This window comes from Calidris pugnax, unplaced genomic scaffold, assembly GCF_001431845.1.
Source record: "Calidris pugnax isolate Ruff unplaced genomic scaffold, ASM143184v1 scaffold89, whole genome shotgun sequence".
Taxonomy (NCBI): Eukaryota; Metazoa; Chordata; class Aves; order Charadriiformes; family Scolopacidae; genus Calidris; species Calidris pugnax.
Genome location: NW_015090865.1, coordinates 3,809,549 through 3,833,631, shown reverse-complemented (window position 1 = coordinate 3,833,631; position 24,083 = coordinate 3,809,549). Strand labels below are relative to the sequence as shown.

The window sequence follows — 24,083 nt, the reverse complement described above, 5'->3', positions numbered from 1 at the left end:
AATGAAAAGTAGCAGCTTTTCTGAGCCTTAAAAGGAAAGATGGATTTTTGTAGAGAAGGAGCAACTACTGTGGGTCCAAAGGAGGGAGCCACTGGCAACAAGTAATAAGAAAAAAATTTGTACATGGTTTCTGTGGTCTAATTAAACTGAGAGAACTGCACTTATATGAGACTTATAATGGTGCTGATCTTTTATTTTGTTACTCCGATGCTACACTAATTTTTTGTAAATATGAATTGTCAAACATCTCTTCTATTTCATAGTTTGATTAAGGTGACTTAGAAACTGTATCTTCATTTAAGTCATAAAAGTGAATGTTGGACCTTTAGATATCTCATAAAGCAATGAGCTGGTTCTCCGGTCTAGTGAAGTTAATTATAACACAGATTAACTTCAGCTGAAAAATAATTTTAATTAATTAGCATTTCATCATCCAGAGTCCTCTGGGCAAAAGATGTTGTTCTGTTCAGGTAAAGCTGTCATGCTCCTGAATTCTTCCAGCTCCTTCTGTTGCTGTTTTTATCTGCAATGAAGTGCTATATTTCATGAGTGGAGTCCATGGGGCCCTTCATTGGCGTCTCCAGGTGGCAGTGCTGCTTCAGAGGCAATGTGGAACCTCTTAGTCATCAAATGGTTAAAATTGCTTGTATTGACCCTTCAGGGTAACTGCTCAGGTTAATATTGGGGTTGTCTGCGGAAGGGCTGAAAAGCAGTTTGTGGCGGACCAGGTCCTGGGTGATGCTGAGAAATGGAGGTGTTGGGGGGAACTGGGTCGCTTCTTCCATGGATATCCACATTGGGATAGACAAGGAGCATCACAGCACTGGAGGCACACAGTATCTTCATTCCTAGGGATTAAAAGGATGTTTTGTCTTTATCAGGTGACAAAAGCCAAAATAGAAGTTGCCAGAGCCATACATTGCTACTGCCCCTTAGGTTTTCCCCATCTTTTTCTTTTCCTTTTCATCCGATGCCAGTTCATTGTTTTGCTCCTGACTTTTCAAGATTTTTTTAAAAATACTTCCTATCTTTAGTTCCCTCAGAAAAATGATTCTAGAAAATAAAAATATTTTCTAGTATATAGAAGAAGGTATATTTTCTGTGAACTTTTGTATGTGATAATCTGGCTTCTCAAAATAGAGTTGATTTTGAACTTAAAATGTGGGTAGTTCCAGTATGTTATTTAATAAGGCATGAAAACAGAGATTCTAGGGGAACTATGCATAAATATGCTTTAATTAAGACCATCCGTAAGCTGATGAGTTGTTTGTGACTTGTGTTCTGAATGCTGCCTGGGAAGCCAAGCATTGACGTGCTCAGACCAAGACCAAAGCTTAACATGAATACTCTAAGTGTCTCTGGTCACTTTTTGGCTGTAAGCATCCATGTGTTGAGGTGTTTAAAGGAGGATGGCACATACCAGGTGCAGCAGGGTGCTTCAGTCCCTGGTCTGTGGGGACGTGGAGACCTTCATGGGATGCATAAGTGCTCAAATCCCTGCCCATAGTGGCTGCCTTGTAGCAAGGTGACATCTGCTCCTGTAGTTTCTGCACAACCTCTCTGGTACCAAAGCGGACACCACTGAAAGGATTTGCTGGATCCAGGGTGTTGCCTTGAAGTTGCAGGACTGACTGTGCAATTCATTTAAGTAACACATCTTGCCATTTTTGGTGGGCACTATGTTTTCAAAACACGTTTGACTAGAAGTGCTGAAGGTTTCCTGGTGGCTTTGCAGTGTGTTGCGGATGGCGCCTCTTGTCCCAGAATCATTTGGTCCAGAAACCAGAGAACCTGTCACGAGCCTTTACTCATGTCTATTATTTAATCCCTTCATTTGCTGAATGTTTTATTTGTGACTTCTGGGGTTTTTGTTTGGCTTTTTATCTCATATACTTGAAAGGAGGTGGTTGTCTTTTCCCTGCCATGTTCTCTTAGGTAAGGTCCTACCCTACTTCAGGACAGTTAATTTAAGGTCCCCACGCACGGATAGATGGCGAATATTTAAACTGGTGTTACTGAACACTGTCCAAAAATTCTTCCATATTTAAAGAGCAGATTAGGATCTGTTGGATGGGTTAGCAAGCAGCTGAGGGAAGTTGTGTGGTGTTACCTGTGGTAGCAGCTCTTCATTGATGCAAGCAGACGGGTGATTGAAGGAAAAGAGCAGCTGGCTGTGAACTTGAAGCCAGACGTTTCCTGGGTTTAATATCGTGAGTGCTGTAATTAATATATTGGGCAAAGGGAAGACATCTTTCAAATAGAGTTGTGAAATTGCTTGTGGCAGATTGTACTTCGCTACGGCTTTGAAGGAAGGTGAATGTAGATAATTATGTCTGCTGTTCTGTGTGTATCTACCTCTATGTCTGTCTTTCTTTAGGTTGTGCAAGTCTATGAAATCATCTCTGGGAAGATGAAGCTTCCAGTAGCAGCAGTCCCGTGTGGAACACGCTTGTTTTAAGAATACCTGGGAATTTCTACCCATATTTGCTTTTCCAGTGAAATCGGTGGACAATGAGTTATTTTTATTTTTTGCATATTTTCATGCTACATAACAATTTTTATTCCTTTTCATTTTGTTCAATGGGAAAAACTTGAGCCATTTTTCTAGCTGATTCTTACTTCTCCCACATTCCTCTTACTGAGCCAAATTCTTGGAAGCCACGTCTGCAGTACATCTATTTTTGCGTGTTGGTTGTTGGTTTGTTTTTTTTCCCTTTATATGACATTTGTCACTTTCTGAGTACTTCTAACTATTCTGGTTGAAACCTGTCCTTTTGCGTTGCTGAGTTGTCATAGAATCACTCAAGGAATTAAATATTTTCAGACTTACAGAAGATGACTCATATGCTTCAGAAACATTTGTATGGCTGTGCTTGGCTCATTAATACAGGAGTTTAACAGTAGTAATATGAGGTATTGCATCAATTGTTGCATACATTTATTACCAAATGACTTGCACAGACAGTGTTTCAGATGCCGTGGACCTAATCACAACAACCAGAAGTGTCCTGTTTGCAAAGGAGACAATAAGATCCCTTTGTACGCCGATAGCAAGCAGATGAAGTTGCTTGCAGTTCTGGAAGTAAGGACTGATCACAGTGAAAGCTGGAATGGATTTTTCTGCTTGAGGAAGGGGAAGCTATGCAGCTTAATATTTGGGTTGATTATAATGACTCTAGTGATGGCATCCTACATACTGACTGGAGCCAAGCATGGCCTGTTGCTAATACCATCTCCCTTCCATTACGGAGCTTTTACTAGCAATCCAAGCTTAATGGACAATGAAAGCCTTAGTGACATGAAAGACCATTACCAGCCTTCTAAAATGAATATTTCATATGTAAAGGATTATCCAAGCATTAAATTAATTATTGACACTATTACTTCAAAGATAGAGTTTATAACAAGACAGCGCCCTGATTTAGAAGAGCTGAGGAAACAAGAGCCACATGTGAGTATGAATTGAAGTGTGTCTGAAACTGCTGTATACTTGCTTATTTCAAGAGGTTTGGGTCAATCTTTTACTGAGAATAAAAAAAAAAAGCAACTGATGTGCTCAGATGTTCGTATAGTGATTTACACCATCTAGAGGCTCCTGATTTACACCAGCTGAAAAGCTGATACTATAAATCACATCCTCCTGAGTTGTGGGCAAAAGCAAATGACTGACCTATAAATGGTCTTGACACCTGAAACAAAAAACCAGGCAGTCTTCCGATAGCTGTACAATCCCATTGAATTTTTATCTTGCCTCATGCAAAATCATTCTGACTTAGAATTGTCAGTCACCTTAAATTATAAATAAGAAAGGAGCCCGTTCTAATAACTGATTGCCAGTGTGCCTTCCTGAAAATGCAGTCATTTTAAACCTTGTATTTCAGAGTTAAAAACTGGAAGTTAATTTGATTTGAGTATTACATGTTTGGCTTTAAAAATTAATTGTTGGGGTTGCAGGGGAGTTGGGGGATTACTGAGGTCCTTTCTGGCCTTAAAATCAGAGGATGTCTAAATGTACTCCTCTCCCAGTCCAACTCTTTGTGCAGGATGTCATCAGAAGAAATAAGTTAGGTCAGCTTTGTCGTGGAAAAAATAAGGGTTAAAAATTTCCAAACAGTGCTTCTGTTATGTTGTTAGAAAATTAAAACTGTCGATTTTTGCTGCCTTGACTGAAATTGTTGTTCTTTGTGTTGCAGATGTTTTCAGTAATTCCTAATAAATTCCTTCCAAATAGCAAGAACCCTTGTTGGTATGAAGAGTACAGAGGAAACACAACCACAGATCCTTATGCAACAAACTCCTATGCACTGTATTCAAAGCGCTTTCGAACCATATTTGATTACCTCAGGAAGGTATTTTGGAACCACTTGTACCATTATAAGGACAAGCACTACCGCCTGCGCTGTCTCCCCCATTTCTACATCATTGGCCAACCCAAGTGTGGGACCACGGACCTGTACGACCGGCTCAGGCTGCACCCTGATGTTCGGTTCTCAGCAATCAAAGAGCCACACTGGTGGACAAGAAAACGATTTGGTGAGTTAAACACATCCTCTGGTATTCATGCGACTTGTCTCTATGAAACTTTGACATTTCTTTTATATATTTGGGATGATATTTATGGGTTTGCTCCATATTGGCTCACCGTGAAACCACTGGAGTTAGTAGGTTTGAAAAATCCAAATGTTGGATGCTCAACAGATTCCAGCCTGCCTTTGTTTCTTTGTGTTTTGGGTTAAACTTTTTGAGACGATGCACATTTCATTAGGTTTATTTGCACTGGTTTGGAAAAGCCAGGAAAAAAATTAAAACACTAAATAAAACCAACCCTGTGAATTTGTAAAAGCAGAAAAAGAAACTATTAGATTGTGGTGGGAGATTTAAAGAATAACAGGGTGTTGTGAAATTCTGTAAAGCCTTTCTTACATGAATAAATGACAGGTCAGTGTTTGAAATGTGGGTGGCTTCAGTCTTCATGGTTCAATAAATACAACGGTGCTTTGTGGTAGGACCTTTGTTAGTGTTGTAGCTCCAGTCAAGGAGCAGAGATGAGCAGTAGAGATGCTCTGCATGAGAAAGCTGTCTCACACCGAGGAACCTGCACATATTTTTTGATGCTCTTTTCCTGGGTGACATCAATATTTCATGAAGTGACCCTTCCTCTCTGGAGGCAGAACTTGAATAGTTGAGGTTATGGCCTGCTGGAGCAAGACGCATCCACTCCTCGTGATTGCACCTTCAAAGGGTGTCTGAGGGCACTGGGAGTGAGAGCATCACTTTATCCATCTGAAGTGTTTATGTCTGTCTTGTTCTCTCTTTCCTGGGCACCAAGGAAGGTCAGTCTTGTGGTTAGAGAATAGATGAGACACAGAAGACCCAGTTTCAATTCCTGCCTCTGCTGTGGGCTTAATGCTTTCCTCTAAACACTGATGCACATAGTGTTTGTTGTATTCCACCCAGGCTCTGGATTTTCCCACTATTGGGTCTAGCTGTTAAGTGTCTGTATGCTCTGACTTGGTATGATTTTTGTATCAAAGATCAAAGGCTTTTCAGTGATATTACTATTTCCAAGAGGAAGATACTGGTTATTTTACAGTGACATTCTGTTTCTGATTTGCTGTTGCTTTGCTGCAGACACTGTCTTTGGAAAAAGGTAAAACCTAGCACCGTGGGGTAGATCATTTCATGAGGACTTTGCATCACTACTCTCCTTTGGTGCTTTTCTAAGCTTCCTTGAAATGGGAAGCTGTCTCTTCTAATGACAGCAAGGAAGGACCCTTTTTGAGGGATCAGGACACCAGCAGTGCTGCTTCTCTTCTTTATTTCAGGGTTTTACCTTCAATTCTATATTTCTGCTGCATGTGGTATTGCTCTTTCCAAATCCCTTCCCTGTACCCTGGAGCCCAGAAGAACCTTTGAGCTCCTGCAGAAGGGGGCTTTGACCCTCACTGCTCAGTGAGGAGGAGGGCTCAGTCACAGGGCTGGGATTTCATAATTTCTCATAGCGAAATAATTTCGCTGTGTTGTTAGAGTTTGTATGTTTTTCCTTTGCAAATGCATAAGGAAGTGGCTAAAGTACTTTTTTAGACATTTTCTAAATGTTTGTTATAAACTAAGAATTAAAACAACATGATGAAAATGCAGTTTTGCTTTTAAGATAATTTGGTCCAGTTTAGGAGATGCTCCTGGGGGGTACCGGTCTAAAGGGGGAAGCTGGGCAAGTTATAAAGTCAAACAAGAGTCTCATCATAGTGTCCCTTGAAGTCCCATGAGAAGGCACTCATTCATCATGGTCAGTGGCTGACTGAAGATAGATGAGAAGAATTGCCTCCTGACCTGAAGGTGAAAAGTCAGATCAGTGAAGAAAGGGGATTTTAGACTTGGACGCCTTCCAGTGCTGCTTGTCTCTGGGTGTGTAGATGCAGGGATTGTCAGCAAAACCATCTGTGGAAAATTGTGTCTTCCATGAGAGAGCTGGCAGGAAAGGCTGAACCGAACTGATCTGTTAGGCTAAAATACTTTATACTAAATAGATCTCTAAATCAACAGTAGTCTCAACATAAATGTTTGGAATTAATGTTGGAGTACGTAGGGTATCCAGACTTGCTAAACCAAGATTGGACTCGCTAAAGCTCAGAACTGAACCTACCAAACAGGCAGAAGAGTGTAAGAAATCAGGCTGGAGTACGTATAATTTCAGAACAAGGACACATTCCTACCTCTATGCTGGCATTCACAAACTCTCTGCTTGCACGATCTTGTGGTCAGCCACTGGGGACCAAGTACAGACTTGAAGAGAACTTTCTTTGCATAATTCAATTTTTTTTGAAGTTATTTTGTAAAGCTGAAGAATGAGGAAAGATTGCAGAGCCTGGGATGTCATGGGAGGGAGATCTGTTGAGATGACCTTCCCATCATCTTCTCGGGCTGTCTGCCATGGAGAACAGAAGATTAAGTTTTGCTCCTGCTGGCTCAGACCTTTTTCTCTGCCCAAACAGTACATTAGCTAATGGTTAGTATTTAAAAATAAAAGGGAAAAAAAGATAATATGACAACTGAAACTGAAACAGCCCCCTTTGTAAGCCAGCTATTGGGTATGACTCCTATGCTCTTGGCAATTAACTTGGTTTGGTTTGTAACTTTTATCTGGAGAAGAAAGTCTCTTTGTTCTATGGCATTCTCTGATTCAGTGGAATTTTATGAGACTGGCTAATTTCAGTTGAAGCTTAACAGCCCTCCTGGGGAGGCCCCATTTCGCAAATCACCACTTTCCTCTTCTGCTGGGATGGTTGATGCTCTACAGGACTTTGTCCCAGCTTGACTGTCTCTCTTTCCTGAGTCTTAGCCACAATTTCTGTTCCCATGAGTGGGGTGGCAACAGACCAGGACAGTCTGTAGCACCATGCATGTACCTTGTTTTCCACCCTCAAAACAAGCCAAAATACACTGTTGAGCTTTCTTCTACCCTCATTAAATCCCACTTTCCCAATGGGGAAAATCAGAGAGAATGGACAGAACAACTCCCTTGCTGAACTTTCCTCTCACATAAGTGGTAATTATTGGCCTTGTGAGAACAGGAAAGGGAGAGCTGTGAAGTCCTACTCTACGCTCAGCTTTGTTCCTACTCTGTTGACTTCCTGCTGCTATCCTTGACCTCTGCTCACCTGAGAAACTCTCTTGTGGTATGGTAAAAAGAAAGAATGCAAAGACAGGCATGGGAAGCACGTACAGAAAATGGAGAAGTGAGCCTAGAGTAGGAAAGAGTGGTAAAAGAAGTATAAAAATCACAGATGTGGCCCAAGATGCTGAGAAATGCAGGGAGAAGGTGATACCGAACACACCCTGGAGTGTAGGCAGAGGGAAGAGAAAAAATAAGACGCTGTCTTGGAGCTTTGTTTTCATACTTGTGAATGACAAAAATATGAATGATTTCCCAGTTCTCTGATTTTGATAAGTGCAGGTTGATTTGCATATTTGGCATCCGAGCCTGTTCTCAGACTCAGTACAGTAAATCTAGTGGGAGTCCAATATTACTTCAATTTATACTGGTGCAATGAAAGCAGAATCTGGTCTTTTATATTCATTCCAAAAGCTAAATTTAGAAGGAAATAAATGCAAGCTATTCATGCAGGAACTATAAAACAGAACGCTTTAGATTTTTCCCATCACTGAATTTATGGCTTAATCCTATAGTATCTTGAATCTCGGCTACTTCATTATTGGCACTTTTATCTGAGTGTTACACTTCATGCGTCTAATTTTGTGCTGACGTTAGGTGGATCAGTGTGAGCAACGTCAGTGAAGCCATCTTTACACCAGTGGTTAATCTTGCCTTGCCAATTTTTTTTTTCCTCATTTTTTTAATAAACTTCTCTCTTTTCACTGTTTTTTAGGAATCATTCGTCTGAGGGATGGGTTTCACGATCGCTACCCGGTGGAAGATTACCTCGATTTGTTCGACTTGGCAGCCCATCAGATTCAGGGTGTGCTGCAGAGCGAAGCGGCAAAAGAGCGTGGCAAGATGAACAGCATCATCATTGGTAGGGCAAATCCAGCCTCTGGAATTATGTCTGTGGAGCTGCAGGTTGGGTTTGTAGCTGAGAGGCATTTCCCCAGGTGTGAAGGGTTCACAGCACAGGGACCCTGATGTTGGTTTGCCCTGCTCTGCGTGGGTAGAGCAGAAGTTCTTGCCTTTTCTTGGTTTGTTAAGAAGTTGTGATTATCTTTAGAAAATGCCTGAGCAAGCAATAAATGTCTGATGAACATCAGCATTTAATTAAATCTTCTTAAAGAAAAAGAGGGAGGATGACCTTGGAGACTCCTTCACACATTGCTTTCATTTTGTTTTCACTAACAAGGGGTTTGCCTGTAGCCACGGGATTGGAGCTTCAGGTTCAAATGCTGTAGCAATTAGTGTGGGGTAACACACTAATTGTGGCACTGCAACACTCAGTGGGTGCTGTAGGAATCCTGTTGTTGACTGGAGACTGTTTTTATGATACCAACACAGCTCTAAGTGCCTCTTCTCAAGTCCCAGTATAAGATATTTGTAGGAAGAAGGACCACCATTTTTTTGTGCCATCAAGTCTATGTAGCCTACGGTGGACTGAAATAAATATGATTAAACTCCTGGGCTGCTTTGTTAACAGCAAAGATAATGCAAGCTTCAAGGGCAGGAACATAGGGAGTCAAGGTGAAGCAATCTTGGGCAGTATTTCTTTTCAAGTGTTGGACCTGGAGACACAGTATGGGTTACTATTTGAAGAAAATCTTACGGTTTCAGTTGATATTAAATTACCTGATTAGTATTAATAATGGTTTAGAAATGGTTTACAACACAACAAATGTGTTGTACCTTATGGAAGTCTGTGGTTACGATTGGGCTTTAGAGAGGGATCCCTGGATGGCTTTCCAAGACACCGTGTTCATCCGCTGTGGTCCATGGTACCATCAGTTTACAGTGCCCGTGAGGAACACCATCAGAAGTTCCTAAATTCTGCTCTTGCTGTCTGCTAAAACCAGAAAACTGAGGGGAAGTGAGTTGTACCAGGCTTACTCTGTCACCTCAAAATTTCCCAGGGAAACCAGGCACATTCTGTGAATGTACTAGTTCTGCAAGAAACAGTCTCCTGTTGAAAAGGGGCTTTTCAAGTTGGCCTGAAGTTGTTGTTCTACAGGAAATAGAGACAACATTTTTGCTGCCTGCCCTCAGAGGGAATACCCTCAAAATAATTTTTTTGGGTCTCATTCTAACCAAAAAATCTTAAACTATTGTTGTCTGGATGAAATTCTGACGATGTCTTACGTTGTCTAAATCAGAGCCTTGGCTATGGACACAGTCGTTCAATTCTTCCTCAGCCTCCATTTAAGTCTATCATTCTCTTTATTAAATATTCAACATGGAGCAAAATTTGCAGATGGGGTCTTAAGAAATGTTGCCATCAAGGACATCTGCAGATTTTTCTCCTGTTTACAATAACATATCCTGTCCTTTCATGAGTGAAGTGCTTATACTAATTAAATTCACTAATCTAATTGGTAATGTACATCTTTGATTATTTACCTCCTGTTACAGCTTTTTCTAGGGTTCACTTTGTGTTTCTTTTTCCTGTAGTCTCATTTCTTGTTTCATTAATGCTCTGTTCGCTTTTCTTATTAAGTTTACAGGAAAAGTCCTGAATTATTATACTCATTAAGTCAGTCTTTTATGACCTTGGTAAAAAAACAAAACAAAGCTAGCTAGTCTAAAATGAAAAATTGAACAAAACAAAGCTAGCTAGTCTAAAATGAATCTGTATGAGTATCAGGTTTGTTTGCAATCCTCCATATTTTTTTTATTTCAGATGACTAGAAAGAAAAATCAAATTAAATCTACAAACATTTGAGTAGCTTATCATGTTACATTATTTGGAAAAGTTAAGCATCTCTGGATATTATACTTAGTGGGTAATAATTGCATTTTCCCAAAAAAACCCAACATCTGTTTAGAGACAAACCAAGGAGGACAACACCGATCATTCCCAAAAAAACCCAACATCTGTTTAGAGATGAACCAAAGAGGACAACACCGATCCAGCCTGAGGCATTCTGAGCAGGACTTGTTTATTTGGGATCATTAATAGGATAAATTCAGAGGAATGTCTTGTGAAAACACAGTGAGGTTTTAACCCATTAATGACTGAATAAAGAGGTTATACATCTGTTGTTTTGGCAATTTAGTAATTCATATGTTCTTTAAGTCCATAAGAAAATTAACATATTTTTGGTTCCACTCCAGTAATTTAACAGAATTATTATAGCAATGATTACTTTCTCTCATGTTTAGTATAGCTCATTCTCTTTGCAGATATTAAATCTGCATTATAAAACAGAGAGGAACACTGTCAAACTGTCAGGAGTATTTTTGGCAGCTTCAGGAAATTAAAATTATAAGCAGAGACCAGAATGATGAATTTTTAATTATTTTTTTAATATCACCTCCCACTTAATTCTTGACAGGCATCTTGTTTCGGGAAAATTTGCCTTCTTGAACCCAGGTGACCCTGGACTGATGGCGTTATAGCAGCACCTTGAGTCCCTGTCAATGCCTTAGCATGGGTCAGTCGTGTGCCTGTGGTCTTCCCTCGCTTGTGCTCTGCCTGCAAATTTTTGGTGGTGGCAGTTGATCCAGTTGGAACAATGTCTGTGAACTGGTCTGGTCCGTGGTGTTAAGAGAATCTGCCCATTTTTGTGTAAATGCGTTGATTTTATTTAGGTCAGAGAGCACATGTGTAGGCAGATGTTCTTATGCTCAGGTTTGGTCACCATATATGAGCTAATTGGAATAAATCCAATAGGGCATCAAATATGAACAGAGGTCTACTGGGCAGAGAAGTATGAAGGAAGATCAGAAAAAAAACTATTCCAGAGAGGAGCAGATGGCTGGATGGAAGGCTATGGCTGGATGAGGTCATAGACTTCATTCTTTGGTGTGATTTAGGCAGATGTTTTTGAGGGAGCAGTTTAAGCCAAGCCATTCCCATCACGGAGATGCAGCAGTGACTCTCCAAGGTTGGTCTCATCCCAGGAGTGACCTGTTCTGTAAATCCTTGTGCAAGCACTGGTACCATCTTGTGATAATGCAGAAATACCTGCCTGATGGTGCTGTGGTGGGGCTGTCTCAGCTCTCAGCCTATATTTAGTCTTTTGTCTTTCTGCCACATTCAGTGTGGGAGCTGAGCTAATTGAGTTTTAATTGACAAGTCAGAGCCCACCAATGGTTAGGCAGTGCTTTGGCTAATTAATTTAGAATAGAAAAGCGGGGCTGTTGTGGACACCCGGCTTTAGCCAATGGACCTGATCTCCTCCTTTTGAAAAGAGGCAAAACCAACGTGACAGAAGATTAATGTGTTTTCTAACAACTCCCAGACTTTATTAATCAATCACATTATGTTCCACTGAAGTTCGGAGCCAGTACCTTTTTCATGTTGGGTTTTGGCCATCTTTTAAAATCTTTATTGGACTTTCCCAGGAGAGAGAGGGGGAAAAAAAAAAAAAAGAAAGGGAAATCATGTGCAAGTCTATAAGCCTACAACATCATTATTATTTTCTCATCTCATTCCTTTTGATTCAAAAAAATCTCATTACCAAGAATTAGCTCTCATTAGACTGTCAAAGAGTGGAAGTTTCCAAAAAGCTTCTGTATATGTTTTATTAAACAGTACTGTGCCACATAAATGCCAGTATTACTTAAAAAGACAGGGAAGATTAAGCGATTCAAAACATTGTATCAGATCATTTATTTAGCAGCTGAAACATCATATACTGTGTCCTGGCAGAGACATTACTGACTCTGTTTCTCTCTGTAGCATTATTTTCAGAGTAAGCTTCTTTAGAAACTAAGGGTAGCAGAATCTGGCATTTAACTAAATGTGTTATTTATTCTATAGACCTTTTGTCTAATCATTAGTAAATAGTTATATTTGACATAATCTACCCTAATAATTGTAGTTCTATAAAAAAGCTCCAATATGGATAATTCTCAAACGAGGTATTTCAAACTGCATTGACACAATTCAGCTGCTTAGTGCATTTTTTTCCCCAATATTTCCCATGTACTCAATGAGTCATAAAAAAGCTCCAATATGGATAATTCTCAAACGAGGTATTTCAAACTGCATTGACACAATTCAGCTGCTTAGTGCATTTTTTTTCCCCAATATTTCCCATGTACTCAATGACTCCTGTTTACATTCTAAGCACTATTGATTTATTTACCAGAGTGGTGGTTTCTGCTCCTGTTTACATTCTAAGCACTATTGATTTACCAGTGGTGGTTTCTGCTTTTTTTTTCTTTATAGTTTGTGTTGTCAAATTATATAACTTGTTAGCAACCTCCTTCTCTGAGATCAGGGGCATTAAACCCAAGCCTCGGGGTGCTACAGAGAGGTTGGGGGGGGTCTTTGGCAGCACCAAGCTCCTGCCTCCTCGCTGCAGGGTGGGCCAAAACCCCGAGCAGTCCCTTCCAGCCCAGATCAAATATATTTGCATGTGTTAACCACCAACAGGAAGCGGTGTGGTTAGCAGACAGTGATATTTCAGGTGAAATTACATAAAACCTTCCTATTCACAAAAGCACAAGGCGCTGTGACTGCTCTGGCTCTGAGGACCATTAGCCAAATCAATTTGTAAGGACCATCAAGGTATATTGAAATTAAGACAGTGCATTTTAAACAGCTTACACAAGTTAAAAATTCAACTAATTTCCTCTCCGTTACAAAGAATGAAATGAGTTACTAGCAGAGATGCCTTTTAATTTCCAGGGGAGGCCAGTGCCTCAACGATGTGGGACAACAACGCTTGGATTTTCTTTTATGACAACAGTACTGAAGGAGAACCTCCCTTCTTAATCCAGGATTTCATCCACGCCTTCCAGCCAAATGCCAAACTTATCATCATGCTGAGAGACCCGGTCGAAAGGTGAGCAAGGATCACGTTGCTAAAATATGCAAGAAAAAATTTCTTACTGTAGTAATTTTATTTACTCTCACTCTCTTGGGTGCAAATAAATGTTCACGTGGTATTTGGTGGAGTTACTTGGTTCATGACGAGAGCTGCCAAGGGGTTTTGTTCTGTGTGTTTTGGCAGACGTAATTGTGATAGTGTTTTAAAGAGGGGCATGTGAGCATAAATGCCACAGTGAGTGCCACGTGTGGACACCTGAGCTACTCTGAAAAACATAATTTATAGGTTATCAAATGCAATCCAACTCCATTACCTGGGCTAATATGCCCTGGTTCTCAGCAGAGCCTACTAGACTGAGTGTGGTACTACGTTTACCTGTCTCAGCGTAAGTGGTCCTGGGAAATGTTTCAATTCATGTTAAGTTATAAGGTTTATGTCTTCAAGGGACACACTGTTCAAAATCATTAAAAGATTGCAAATAGCTCCAGATTCAGCAGATGATACAACCTTTTTTTAATCTTAAAAATGTTTGGTGCAACACTCGTATAAAATTTCCCTTGACAATTTTAGCATGCACAGCTAACAGCTGCTTAGGAGTTCATCCTTGGTCTTCCTGGCTTCATCTGCAGTGGAAGGGCTCTACTTTTGCAGAGGTGTGGGCTGTTCTTGAGTGGTTTCCCATTGTGTTAGCCACAAATGTCCTCCTTTCCACTGGCATTTCACTTTTTATCTCTAATCTTCCTCCAGATCTTTAGGGCATTTCTTTCCACGATGTCCTCCAAAGGAGGAGGATGATGATGAGGGTAATGGGGAGGGTGGAGGGGATGGAGGCAGAGTCCAAAAGGACCAGACCCTCTCTCTGTAGGGATATTCGGGATGCTTAGAGCTAGGTCAGTGATCAATGGCAAACCCAAGAAACACCCAGGAAAGGGAAGAGGGAGATGTGGATGGTGATGGGCACCAGGCTCTGGTGAGGGCTCAGGCACCAGGAGAAGGGCAGGTGTGGGGTTCAGCTGCTGGTGAGAGGCAGAGCTGTGTGAGTGCTTCCCATCTCCCGTGTCAAGAAATACAGTCCTCAAATTTGAATGGCATCTCCTGACCTCGGGATTTAACAGATGTGTAATTTTATGTGAGAGAGCTGGCTGAAGTGGCTTCCTCGTGGAAATTACCGACAAATTCCCTGATTGCTTTAACCACCCTCTGTAATGGGGGTGTAGCTCTTTGCCAGCTTTAGTAAGGGTGAGATAAAAACCCCTCTTCATCCTCCTTATGGTATTTATGACAAATTGGTTTCTTTTTGTTTACGGATCCCTATGTCCTTGTGGCTGATGGCTCATCTCAACTGCAGGAGCAAAAGCAGCTGTAGCAGAAAGGGCAGCTTGGGCAGCTCCATCAGTGACACAGGGCAACCAGGCAGTTGCCTTGCAGGAGCCAGGAGGACATGGGTCTGGGACAGGGGCTGGTCCAACCTGCCCAGAGTCTGGTCTAGCTCCCAACGAGGGAAATTTAAAGGGCAGCAGGGTTTGTGATGGTGAGTGTCACTGGTGTCGTTATTTCAATGTAATGGATAGTGATTGAGGGTAATGACTCCAAGTAACCGGAACAGCTGAAATCCTAATCGGCAAAGGTTTTATTTCCAGGCAGATGTCCCCAGAATTAAAAACAGATGGAAAGAAATATAGAAAAATCTCAACTGCCCTGCAGAGAGAGAACTTGTCTTCAAGAACATAGTTTTCCATCAGATGTCAGCAAGTCTTAAAAATGATGCGTTTATTTTAATGGATGATTAGAAATACTAAGCAGTTATATTAAACCTTTTTAAGCAAAACTGAAGCCAAGCCTATCTTTTACATGATACCTACCAGCTGATTTCCCCCAGCACGAAGCTTTTCACCTCCTCTGTCAGGGGTGGTCAGTCCTGCCTGCCCTGGGACAAGGTGGGCAAGCCAGAGTCTTGTTGGCGTACACACTCTTCTGCAAGCAGGAGGTCCTGCTGTGTCCCTAATTTAGTTGAAGTTGGCTGGTTTTGTCCCTTAGTTTCTCCCCAGCTCGTCCTCGTACCCTGAAGGTGGTGGGGGTGGCTCTTTGATGGGTGCAGCACGAGGGATCCAAGGTCGATTACGGCAGAGGGAGAGGGCACACGTGTTGCTGTGGTTGTGGTCCTCAAGCGCTGGTGGGCATCACTTTGAAACAGGCTGCCTGATCATTCTCACTCAAGCCCGGTACCTTCCTTCTGCTCTGAGATGGAGTTTGTTTGTATAAAGAAAATTGTCTCAACCACATTTACCAGACTGGGGAGAAGTGGACAAAAATCAAGAGTCTTTCTCTTAGTTGGTGACTCCTGCAGATAGTACTGGTTGCCTCTGCCTCATCTTCTATAGCTTGCTGTGATTTTTCTTCTAAAAAAACATATTAAAAAATTTTGAATTAAGAGCATCCTGCAACAAATGTATCTCTTTTCTTCCTTTTCAAATGAACAAGAGAGACTTCATTTGTTTCACGTGGGAATTAAAATCCTGTTCTTGCAAAACACTAGCATAAATAATGAGTGCAGAGGGGCTATTCCTGTGCTTAAGTGCTTTGCTGGATTAGGGCCTAAACTTTCTAAATTAAATGATGAATTTTTAAGTACCTGTGGAAATCTAAGGGAGTTAAAAAATAAATAAAGTAAATGCAATACAAAAGGTTACTACAGCAATAAAAAGAGACCTAAATAAATAGATATATTTTTTTTAGGTAATTTCTTAGAAACTCATGCTTTTTGAAAGAGGCTGGAAGTTATCTAAGATTTCTGGAACTGTGTCAAGATTTGGGTGCTATGGAGGCGTAATATTTGTGCTGCAAACACACTCAGGGAAGGGACTCCTCAAGTGTTACGAAGCTGCTTCCAAAAGCCTGGTTGGGGTTCCGTTCATAGTTTCTAAGTCTAGATATGAAAGAAAATTAAAATATCATGTTCAGCGGATGATTCACAATGTAATATTTATGTCATGTCAGAGCATTTCCTCTGTCTCTTTGAACCATGTTTATCTTGGAAAAGTTTAATCAAAGTTTCAGGGATTAACGCTAAAGCAGATATTGTATTGCCTGTAGGTTTTGGGTTGTTTCCCCACCACCACCACCCAAAGGGACTTGAATGTAGATAATCTTTTTTTAGGTGATATTAAGCAATTGTAAAATGTACTAAAAATATGCGATGAGGGGATACTTCTCTGCTGTAACTCAGAGACATTCCTGTTGCTGGTGGCTCTTGCTCTTGCAGGCTCTGCTTGCCTGCAAGCTGTCCATGCACATGGGACCACCTCTGCTGTCCTCAGAGCAGGGGTGGGACTGCTTTGGGGGTGCAAATGTGAACCACTCACCCAGTCTGTCGTATTTCAGCTTAAAAAATCCAAAAGGTGGACTGCTGTAACTTGGAAGGGTTTAATGGAAAGTCAACAGAGAAACAATATGGGATTGGAGATGGAGCTTTCTGCAAAACCTAGGAAATTTGGGCTTTTTTTATTTTTGGTGATGGGCAACTTGGTAATCACATAAAAATCACTCATTCCATTCCTCTGCTGGTTTTGATTTCCACTTTAACTTTTGAGAAAAGGACTGTTTCTATCCATGGCAGCGTGGAGCACCAAATATAGAAGGGTACCAATATCAGCTGAGACCAGTTCTGCTGTTCATAGATAACACAAATTTAAAGTATACACATTTGAAAAGTTTGCTTTTAGGGAAAATACTGGCTCAGGCAATTACTGGGGTTTCTCAAGGGATGTTGACCTTGAAGCTGGGATGATGTTTAGCATCTCCTTAGAGTGGATGTTACTCTGAGCCAAAACTCATCAAAATTAACAGAAAATGTGTCGCTGGCAGAACAGGCTGTTGGTGGGGCAATGTTACACACATGAACTCTTTCCCTCGATTCATGTAATTGCCATTGCTAGTGTCATGTAAATAAACCCTTTTTCTTTTCATCTGTTGTCTACTTATACCTCTCTCATTTTCAGATTGTACTCCGATTATCTGTACTTTGCAAGTGCTAATAAATCTGCGGAAGATTTTCACGAGAAAGTGGCAGAATCACTGCAGCTGTTTGAAAATTGCATGCTGGATTACTCACTGAGAGCCTGTGTCTACAACAACACCCTCAACAATGCCATGCCCGTACGTATTCCCAAGAACGTTCCATTCCTTGCTCGTTTAATGGTACCTTGGGTCAAGGTTATTAAAATACCGAAATATTGGGCAAATAAGCCACAAGAAATAAAACTTTCTCCCTTTTCATTTGTGAAGGGGATGACATAAATATACATGTAAGCCTGTAAAAGCTGGTGTACTGGCTCAGCTGTCTCCTCAGTCTGTTCCCTGATGAATGCCAACAGTAATAATACAGTCTTTCTATTGTGCAAGTGTATGGAGTGCACATTTAGTGAAGATTACAGTTTAATGTGTAAGCTTTTTGCAGATCTCTCCAAAAAGTAGCTCTGGCAAGGATCTTTGTGGTACAAAATTGCCTCAAAATCAGAATAAATTATGCATTCTTCCTCAAGAAAAGGCTACCAATAACTAGATAAAACCTTTCTCTCTCTTTTTTTTTTTTTTTTTCAAATTGTGCCCATCAGAAAATGATAAAAGGAAATACAGAAACTGCTGGCAGGCGAATGGATACGTATTACAGGCTCAGCATTCCAAAATTCACATTTTTCGTGCAGAACTGACTTCATATTTTGCTTGAAGGGGGAGAATAAAATAGAAGAGATTGACTTGAAGTATCACGTCTGGCCAGTTTGCCATTCAGCCCTGTTTTATTTGCTCAGGCTGTAAAGGACTCAGAGGGAATACTTCCCTCCTTTGTCTCTGAGGTGAAGTTATTGCCTCCTCCACTCGATAAAATACCCATAAAAGAGTGTATTGCACAGCCTTGAGCCCTACAGCAGCAGGGCAAACAGGACATTCCTCCTCCTTGGCAGGTAGACCTGAGCTGCTAGTCCTTGATGGTAGCCTCCAGGACCTTCTCAGACACATGAGCTGCTGTTGGGTTATATCACAGCACACTCCAGCCTTCTGCTTTAAAAAATGCCTTTCTTCCAAAGAAAGGCAAAGAGAGAACCCAAAGGAAAGGCCTTCTGCTTTAAAAAATGCCTTTCTTCCAGAGAAAGGCAGAGAGAGAGAACCCAAAGGAAAAGTTTTCCTCTTGCCTTCATCCTCAGGGTGCAGAACCAATCTTTGCTTGTTGTCTTAAGCAGCCCTCTGAAGAAGATATTTTTGGAAATGAGCAGAGGATGCCTCTTTCCAGAGAGCCCCAAGCAGGTGTTCATAATGAAATACAAATGCTGGCTCTGCTCCTCCATGGGCTTTTTTAGCTGCTTCTTCAGCCAAGTCGTTAAAGTCTGTTAAATCCCTGGTTTGCTTATATATTGAAAAAATAGGGATTATTTTCCCTGGTGAGCTTATTAGATTGTTAACTGTGCGACTACACCAGAAGAATTTTGTCTTGCTATTTTTTTAATATATTCCTGAAACAAGAGAGGTGCCACGGACATTGTCACTGCTGATAGATGCACACCTGTAAAGAAAGGGCTGTTTGTCAGCTTATCCTCACTTAGAGTCAGTGAAAAACATATTACCCAGAGAAAGGCATGCCAAGCCAGGGTGAGCAAACTGAAAGTGCAGAAATGGGTATTATGGAGGGGAGATTGGCTTCGGAAGCTCTCCTGATGCCTTTGATGTATAGGGGGAAGCGCTGGAGCTTTATGGAAGGAGACAGCCTAGTTCGAAAGAACAATGATGAAAAAGAAGTCGGTGTACAGGGAAGAAAATGAAGATTCTTGATGATACCAAGAAAACTGAAAATTATGGGGACATATTAAAATTACAGGGACATATTCGATAAAGTTCCTCTTTCTGGTGAAAAGCTTTAAAAAAGATTCTAAGCCCATGTGGGGAAGTCCTACAATCCCAAATGATATCACGCAGCTGATAGTTGCCTTTCCCTCACCTCTGTCTCCCAGGAGAAAGAAAAGTAAACCCTGTCACCGGGCCACACATTTGCCCTGGTGTTTGGTGAAATGGGGTGTTAACTGAGAGCTGGAGTGCTGCCCTGCCAGCATAGGTTGATGTTTTAATCAAGTATAATGTTTCTGGTTCTTGTGTAGCACATATATAAGAAGCTTGCTAAATCTGGAGGCTTATTGCTATAAGCAACAAAAGACACACATCGGAATCCTATGTTACAATAATAGTGACTTAGCAATAACTCAAAATATGGCTTATTTTACTGGAATTGAGGTATCAATGTAGGTCACACGAGTCACTGTAGGAAGCAAAAGAGGCTGTTGTTACCTGACTGCGTTGGTTCTGCAGTAATATGACTTGAAGTTAAGTCTCTTTTATGAAAGATGCTTATGACTTGGGATTCATGTTTCTCTCTTCTGAGCCTGAAGGGATTTAGAAAAATATTTAGAAGCACAGTTGGAGGTTGGACTTTTAAGAACACCAGACTACCCTTTTTATGTTTTAGCTTGTTATGTAAAATTGAGGAGGGAAGAAAAACAGAGATTCGGTCAGGATGGGCTGAAAAACTGCCTTTTCACATCTCTGGTCCAACACAAGCTGGCACCCTCACTGCAGCCTCAGACAATGCACCATTAATGCTGTCTAGCAGCCACTGCTACTGCAGCTTAGATCTAAATCTAATTATTGCAATTAGAGGACACAAGCAAAGACAAACAAATATAATTCCTGACACCAAATCGGAATATTTGTACCGCTCATGGCAGCGTGACCTGGTGCAGCTGATACTCCAGGTGAAATAAGCAGCCTTAGTGGCTGGAGAAGGCAGTATCTTCCATTCCACTGCTCTTCATCAAGGAGTTGAAAGCTCTCAGTGCCTCCATGAAGGTTGGGTTGTCTCAAACATGGGTGAGGTGGCCGAGAGTCCTTCTGCATGTGGTTGTCTCTGGGGAGCACTTTTATGCAGACCAGTGGCAGATGCAGCAAGTGCTCAGCCAAGTTCTTAATAAAATGACATCTTTAACCAGGACAAAGGCCGTTTGCAAACATTTCCTTAAGCTGCATGAAAACAAGAGTAAGATTAAAAAGTTTTCAGATACTGTCTCTTCATAGTTGCTCAAAGGCACATTGTTGGGACTTTTGCTGAGAAGTCAGAGGTGAGTGTTAGTTTGTTGTTGCTAGAAAGTTGTAAGATGAATTAATTTTTATTTGTTTGGGGTTTTTTCTTCTTACAGGTGAGGTTGCAGGTTGGGCTCTATGTGGTGTATCTTTTGGACTGGCTGACAGTTTTTAAAAAAGATCAGATACTTGTTCTTCGCTTGGAGGACCACGCATCAAATGTGAAATACACCATGCACATGGTGTTCCAGTTTCTGGATCTGGGTAAGTGTCCTCTGGCTGGTTTGAGATAAGTGCCAAAAATCATTATTATCCTTCTTCTAGGTTATTTTTTCATTTCTTAAGAGACAAGGCATGGGAATCTGCCATGAAGGGCCAAAAATCATTATTATCCTTCTTCTAGGTCATTTTTTCTTTTCTTAAGAGACAAGGCAGAAGCATGGGAATCTGCCGTGAAGAATGCATTAATCTTGTTGCCTGGAGTCAAGCAAAATTAAAATTCCCAAATTCCCATAGAAAGGCTGGTGTTAGAGGATCTTATAAAATGATATTGAGAAAAAACAAATCAAAACCTTTCCGAAAGTAGGGATATATCTCACCATATGGAAGACAGTCTTGCTTCTGAATACAATCAGGGCTTGTTTGTCATGGGCTTAGATAGGTGCAAGAGCTACCCCACACGATTTAAACAACTTGATGCTGTTGCCAGCGTGCACTGATCCAGAATCTAAATCTGAGAATGATGAAAGGTTGCATTTCCAGCCGGGAAGAAGAGGGAAATTGTGTTTTTGCTGTGTTGATTGAGACATCTGTTGCTAATCCTCAGAGAAACGCTGGCAGACAAAATGTTGCCCAATGTTGATTTGACAGTAGCAAGAGGATGAAAATGTGGCTGCAAAATAGTCTGGCTGGTCCAAACACTGGTCTAGATGATGAGAAAGTTTGAATGTAGCAGATTGAACAGATGAAGAGCTTGGCATCTTCTTCCTGAATATGGTTTACGCTGGAAAAGTCTGTGGCTTTTTATCTTGCTGAAGTGCATTGTCAAGGGCTTACATTTATTCCCAGAATAGGGGCATCACTATACCTGTGTACCACTTTGATCCACTGACAGTCTTCAAAATCAACCAAAAAAAAAAAAAAAAGAAAGGGCTTACGGGAGAGAAGCTTGTAGAATTTCTACCAGGTACTAAGCAACTCGTCAAAATCTAAAAAAAAAAAAAAAAAAAAAAAAAAGAAAGGGTTTACAGGAGAGAAGCTTGTAGAATTTCTACCGGGTACTAAGCAACTCACATCATAAATTGAAGTAACAGTATAAAATAATTGCAACTCCAAAATGGACAGGAAATTGTATTCAGTGTCATAGTTGTTTTCTGAAAACATTTTTTTTTTTCCTCCAGAAATAATTTATGCTGCATGTTGTAGAGATGATTAATTAATGTGAAAGGAAAACATATTATTTCCATATTTACTAACAGTGATTTATTTATTTTACTAATCTAAGCCTGCATTCAGTATTCTGAAACATCATCACTGCTAACACAAATTCCATTTGTCTCCCCTTGGCAAACCTTCTGATTTAGTCATTTGTTGTCTTCAGTGTGGGCATTTTTGGTGAAATATTTTAAGATAATATTCTATTTTTCCACAGGACCTTTAAGTGAGAAACAAGAAGCTCTGATTACAAAGAGTCCTGCATCAAACACTAGACGACCTGAAGACAGAAGTCTGGGACCTATGCTACCAACAACGAAGGCAATTTTAAGAGATTTCTACAGGCCTTTTAATACAAAACTGGCACAAGTTCTTTTTGATGATGCTTTTTTATGGAAGAGGACATAATATGTAAATTTAGTGCCACAAATACAGTGCTTAAAGGAGTTTTTATTTTTTTAAATTCTATTTTTGTGTGTGGATATTTACATTTTTCCCATTCCAAAGAGAAGCCGATTGATGAGCTGAGACTCTCACCTTCAGTCAGCACACTTCACGACAGTTATACCACATTTTCCTTGTGAGAATGTAAAGCATCTTGCTTTTCAGTTTATTGCAACTTCTTTTACCCCGGCAAAAGAGTAGAGTGGAAAAGCATTAGTGCAAAGATGATGTCTTACACTCTCCACGGGGATGTTGAAGTTTAATCTTCTCTCAGATGCTGCAACACAGAGTTAGCATCAGTTTCCTACAATTACACATATAATCTCATTTTCAATATATGTTACTCATTCATTTTTTTCAAAATATCAATGTCATTTAGTCATTAAAATTTTTAATTGAATTCAACCCAATATTTTGTTTCTTTTTGTCAGCATGTTCACCAATGGTCTTCACTCGCACTCAGGTTTTTATGTTTCCTTAATTCTAAAACAAAGATAAAGGATAATTGCATTTACATAAATTGCCAAGTCTAATTTAGATCTTGAAAGATAAATGGACTTTCCTAGAAAAATTTATATTCCAGGTAAGAATGGATAACTGAAATCTGAATAACAGGCTACATTCAGTGTTTAGCATAACAAATCCTTTGGCTTGCATATTTTGTTCATGTAAATAGAAATACATATCATCTCTTCATGTCACTCACATTTTTCTAAGGAAACCACTAATGGGCTTGATGTAAAGTCCACTGCTGACCTTGGAGAGCTTTTATTGAGTTTTCTTTTAGGTCCTACACAATTACTCTTCTCCATTGCAAAGAAATACGCATTTTAAAATAATTATGAAATCTTGTTATTAAATGCAGAAATGGACAGGATGTGGAGTAGCTTGCATCTTCACAGAAAGGATCCCTTAATTAATGAATCAGTTGCACATTATGTGTTTCCCTCTTCAGGAAAGATGCCTACATCTAGTCTAAAAACTTGAGATACATATTTGAGAGAAAAAAACGCCTTGGAAGCTATGGAGAGACTTTGAACTATCTGAAAGCTTTTATTTGACTATAATGAACAAATTTTTATATAAATGTGAAGTAACTCAATATTTAATTTCAAACACAGCTGGTTAGGGGCACTGCTGCCATCCTGCAGGTGGGACTGGCCAGCATTAGGGGCTTGTTTAAGAGACAAAATGCTTCCTGTTGATAATTTCCTTTCAAGGGCTAAACTGACTGTTCCTTTCCTGAATGCATGTTGTGCGGGTCAAATAAAGCTCGTATTTAGATAGCAGGTATCAAAAGCTTGTGAAGAATCATCTCTAGTTGGCTTCATGTGCCCTTTTTGACTCTTGTGTTGGACCCCGCAATAAGCTTGTTGATGGTTTCACAAAGGAGTTTACAAATACTAAGGGTAACAATTCACCATCCTCTTCCCTGGGGACATGTTATTCACATCCTGTGTTTCTAAATTGAGAGATAATGCTGAAAACTAAGTGAATCCTTAACATTTCACACGTGAGTATGATTGATGACACGTGAGATTATTTGTAACAGAAGTCCATTTCTAGGTCCTTTGCCAACTGGTAATGTGCTGTTTAAAAAGTATTCAGTCTGGTATTTGGAAAGCCTAAAGCAAGTAATTTAG

The 24,083-nt window shown here is 40.3% G+C and overlaps 1 protein-coding gene across 2 annotated transcripts in view; it reads left to right on the top strand.

The window, feature by feature from the left end:
* The window catches only part of CHST15 (carbohydrate (N-acetylgalactosamine 4-sulfate 6-O) sulfotransferase 15), a 47,171-nt gene extending 24,321 nt beyond the window's left edge, over nt 1-22,850 (top strand). For both annotated transcript variants that reach the window (XM_014945381.1, XM_014945382.1), the window contains exons 2-8: nt 2,378-3,451; nt 4,194-4,533; nt 8,391-8,537; nt 13,299-13,455; nt 17,439-17,595; nt 20,679-20,826; nt 22,214-22,850. In XM_014945381.1, coding sequence (XP_014800867.1) covers nt 2,864-3,451; nt 4,194-4,533; nt 8,391-8,537; nt 13,299-13,455; nt 17,439-17,595; nt 20,679-20,826; nt 22,214-22,404 — 1,728 coding nt within the window. In that variant the 5' untranslated portion in view covers nt 2,378-2,863 and the 3' untranslated portion in view covers nt 22,405-22,850. The remainder of the gene's footprint in view (nt 1-2,377; nt 3,452-4,193; nt 4,534-8,390; nt 8,538-13,298; nt 13,456-17,438; nt 17,596-20,678; nt 20,827-22,213) is intronic.
* Nucleotides 22,851-24,083: the final 1,233 nt, after the last annotated feature.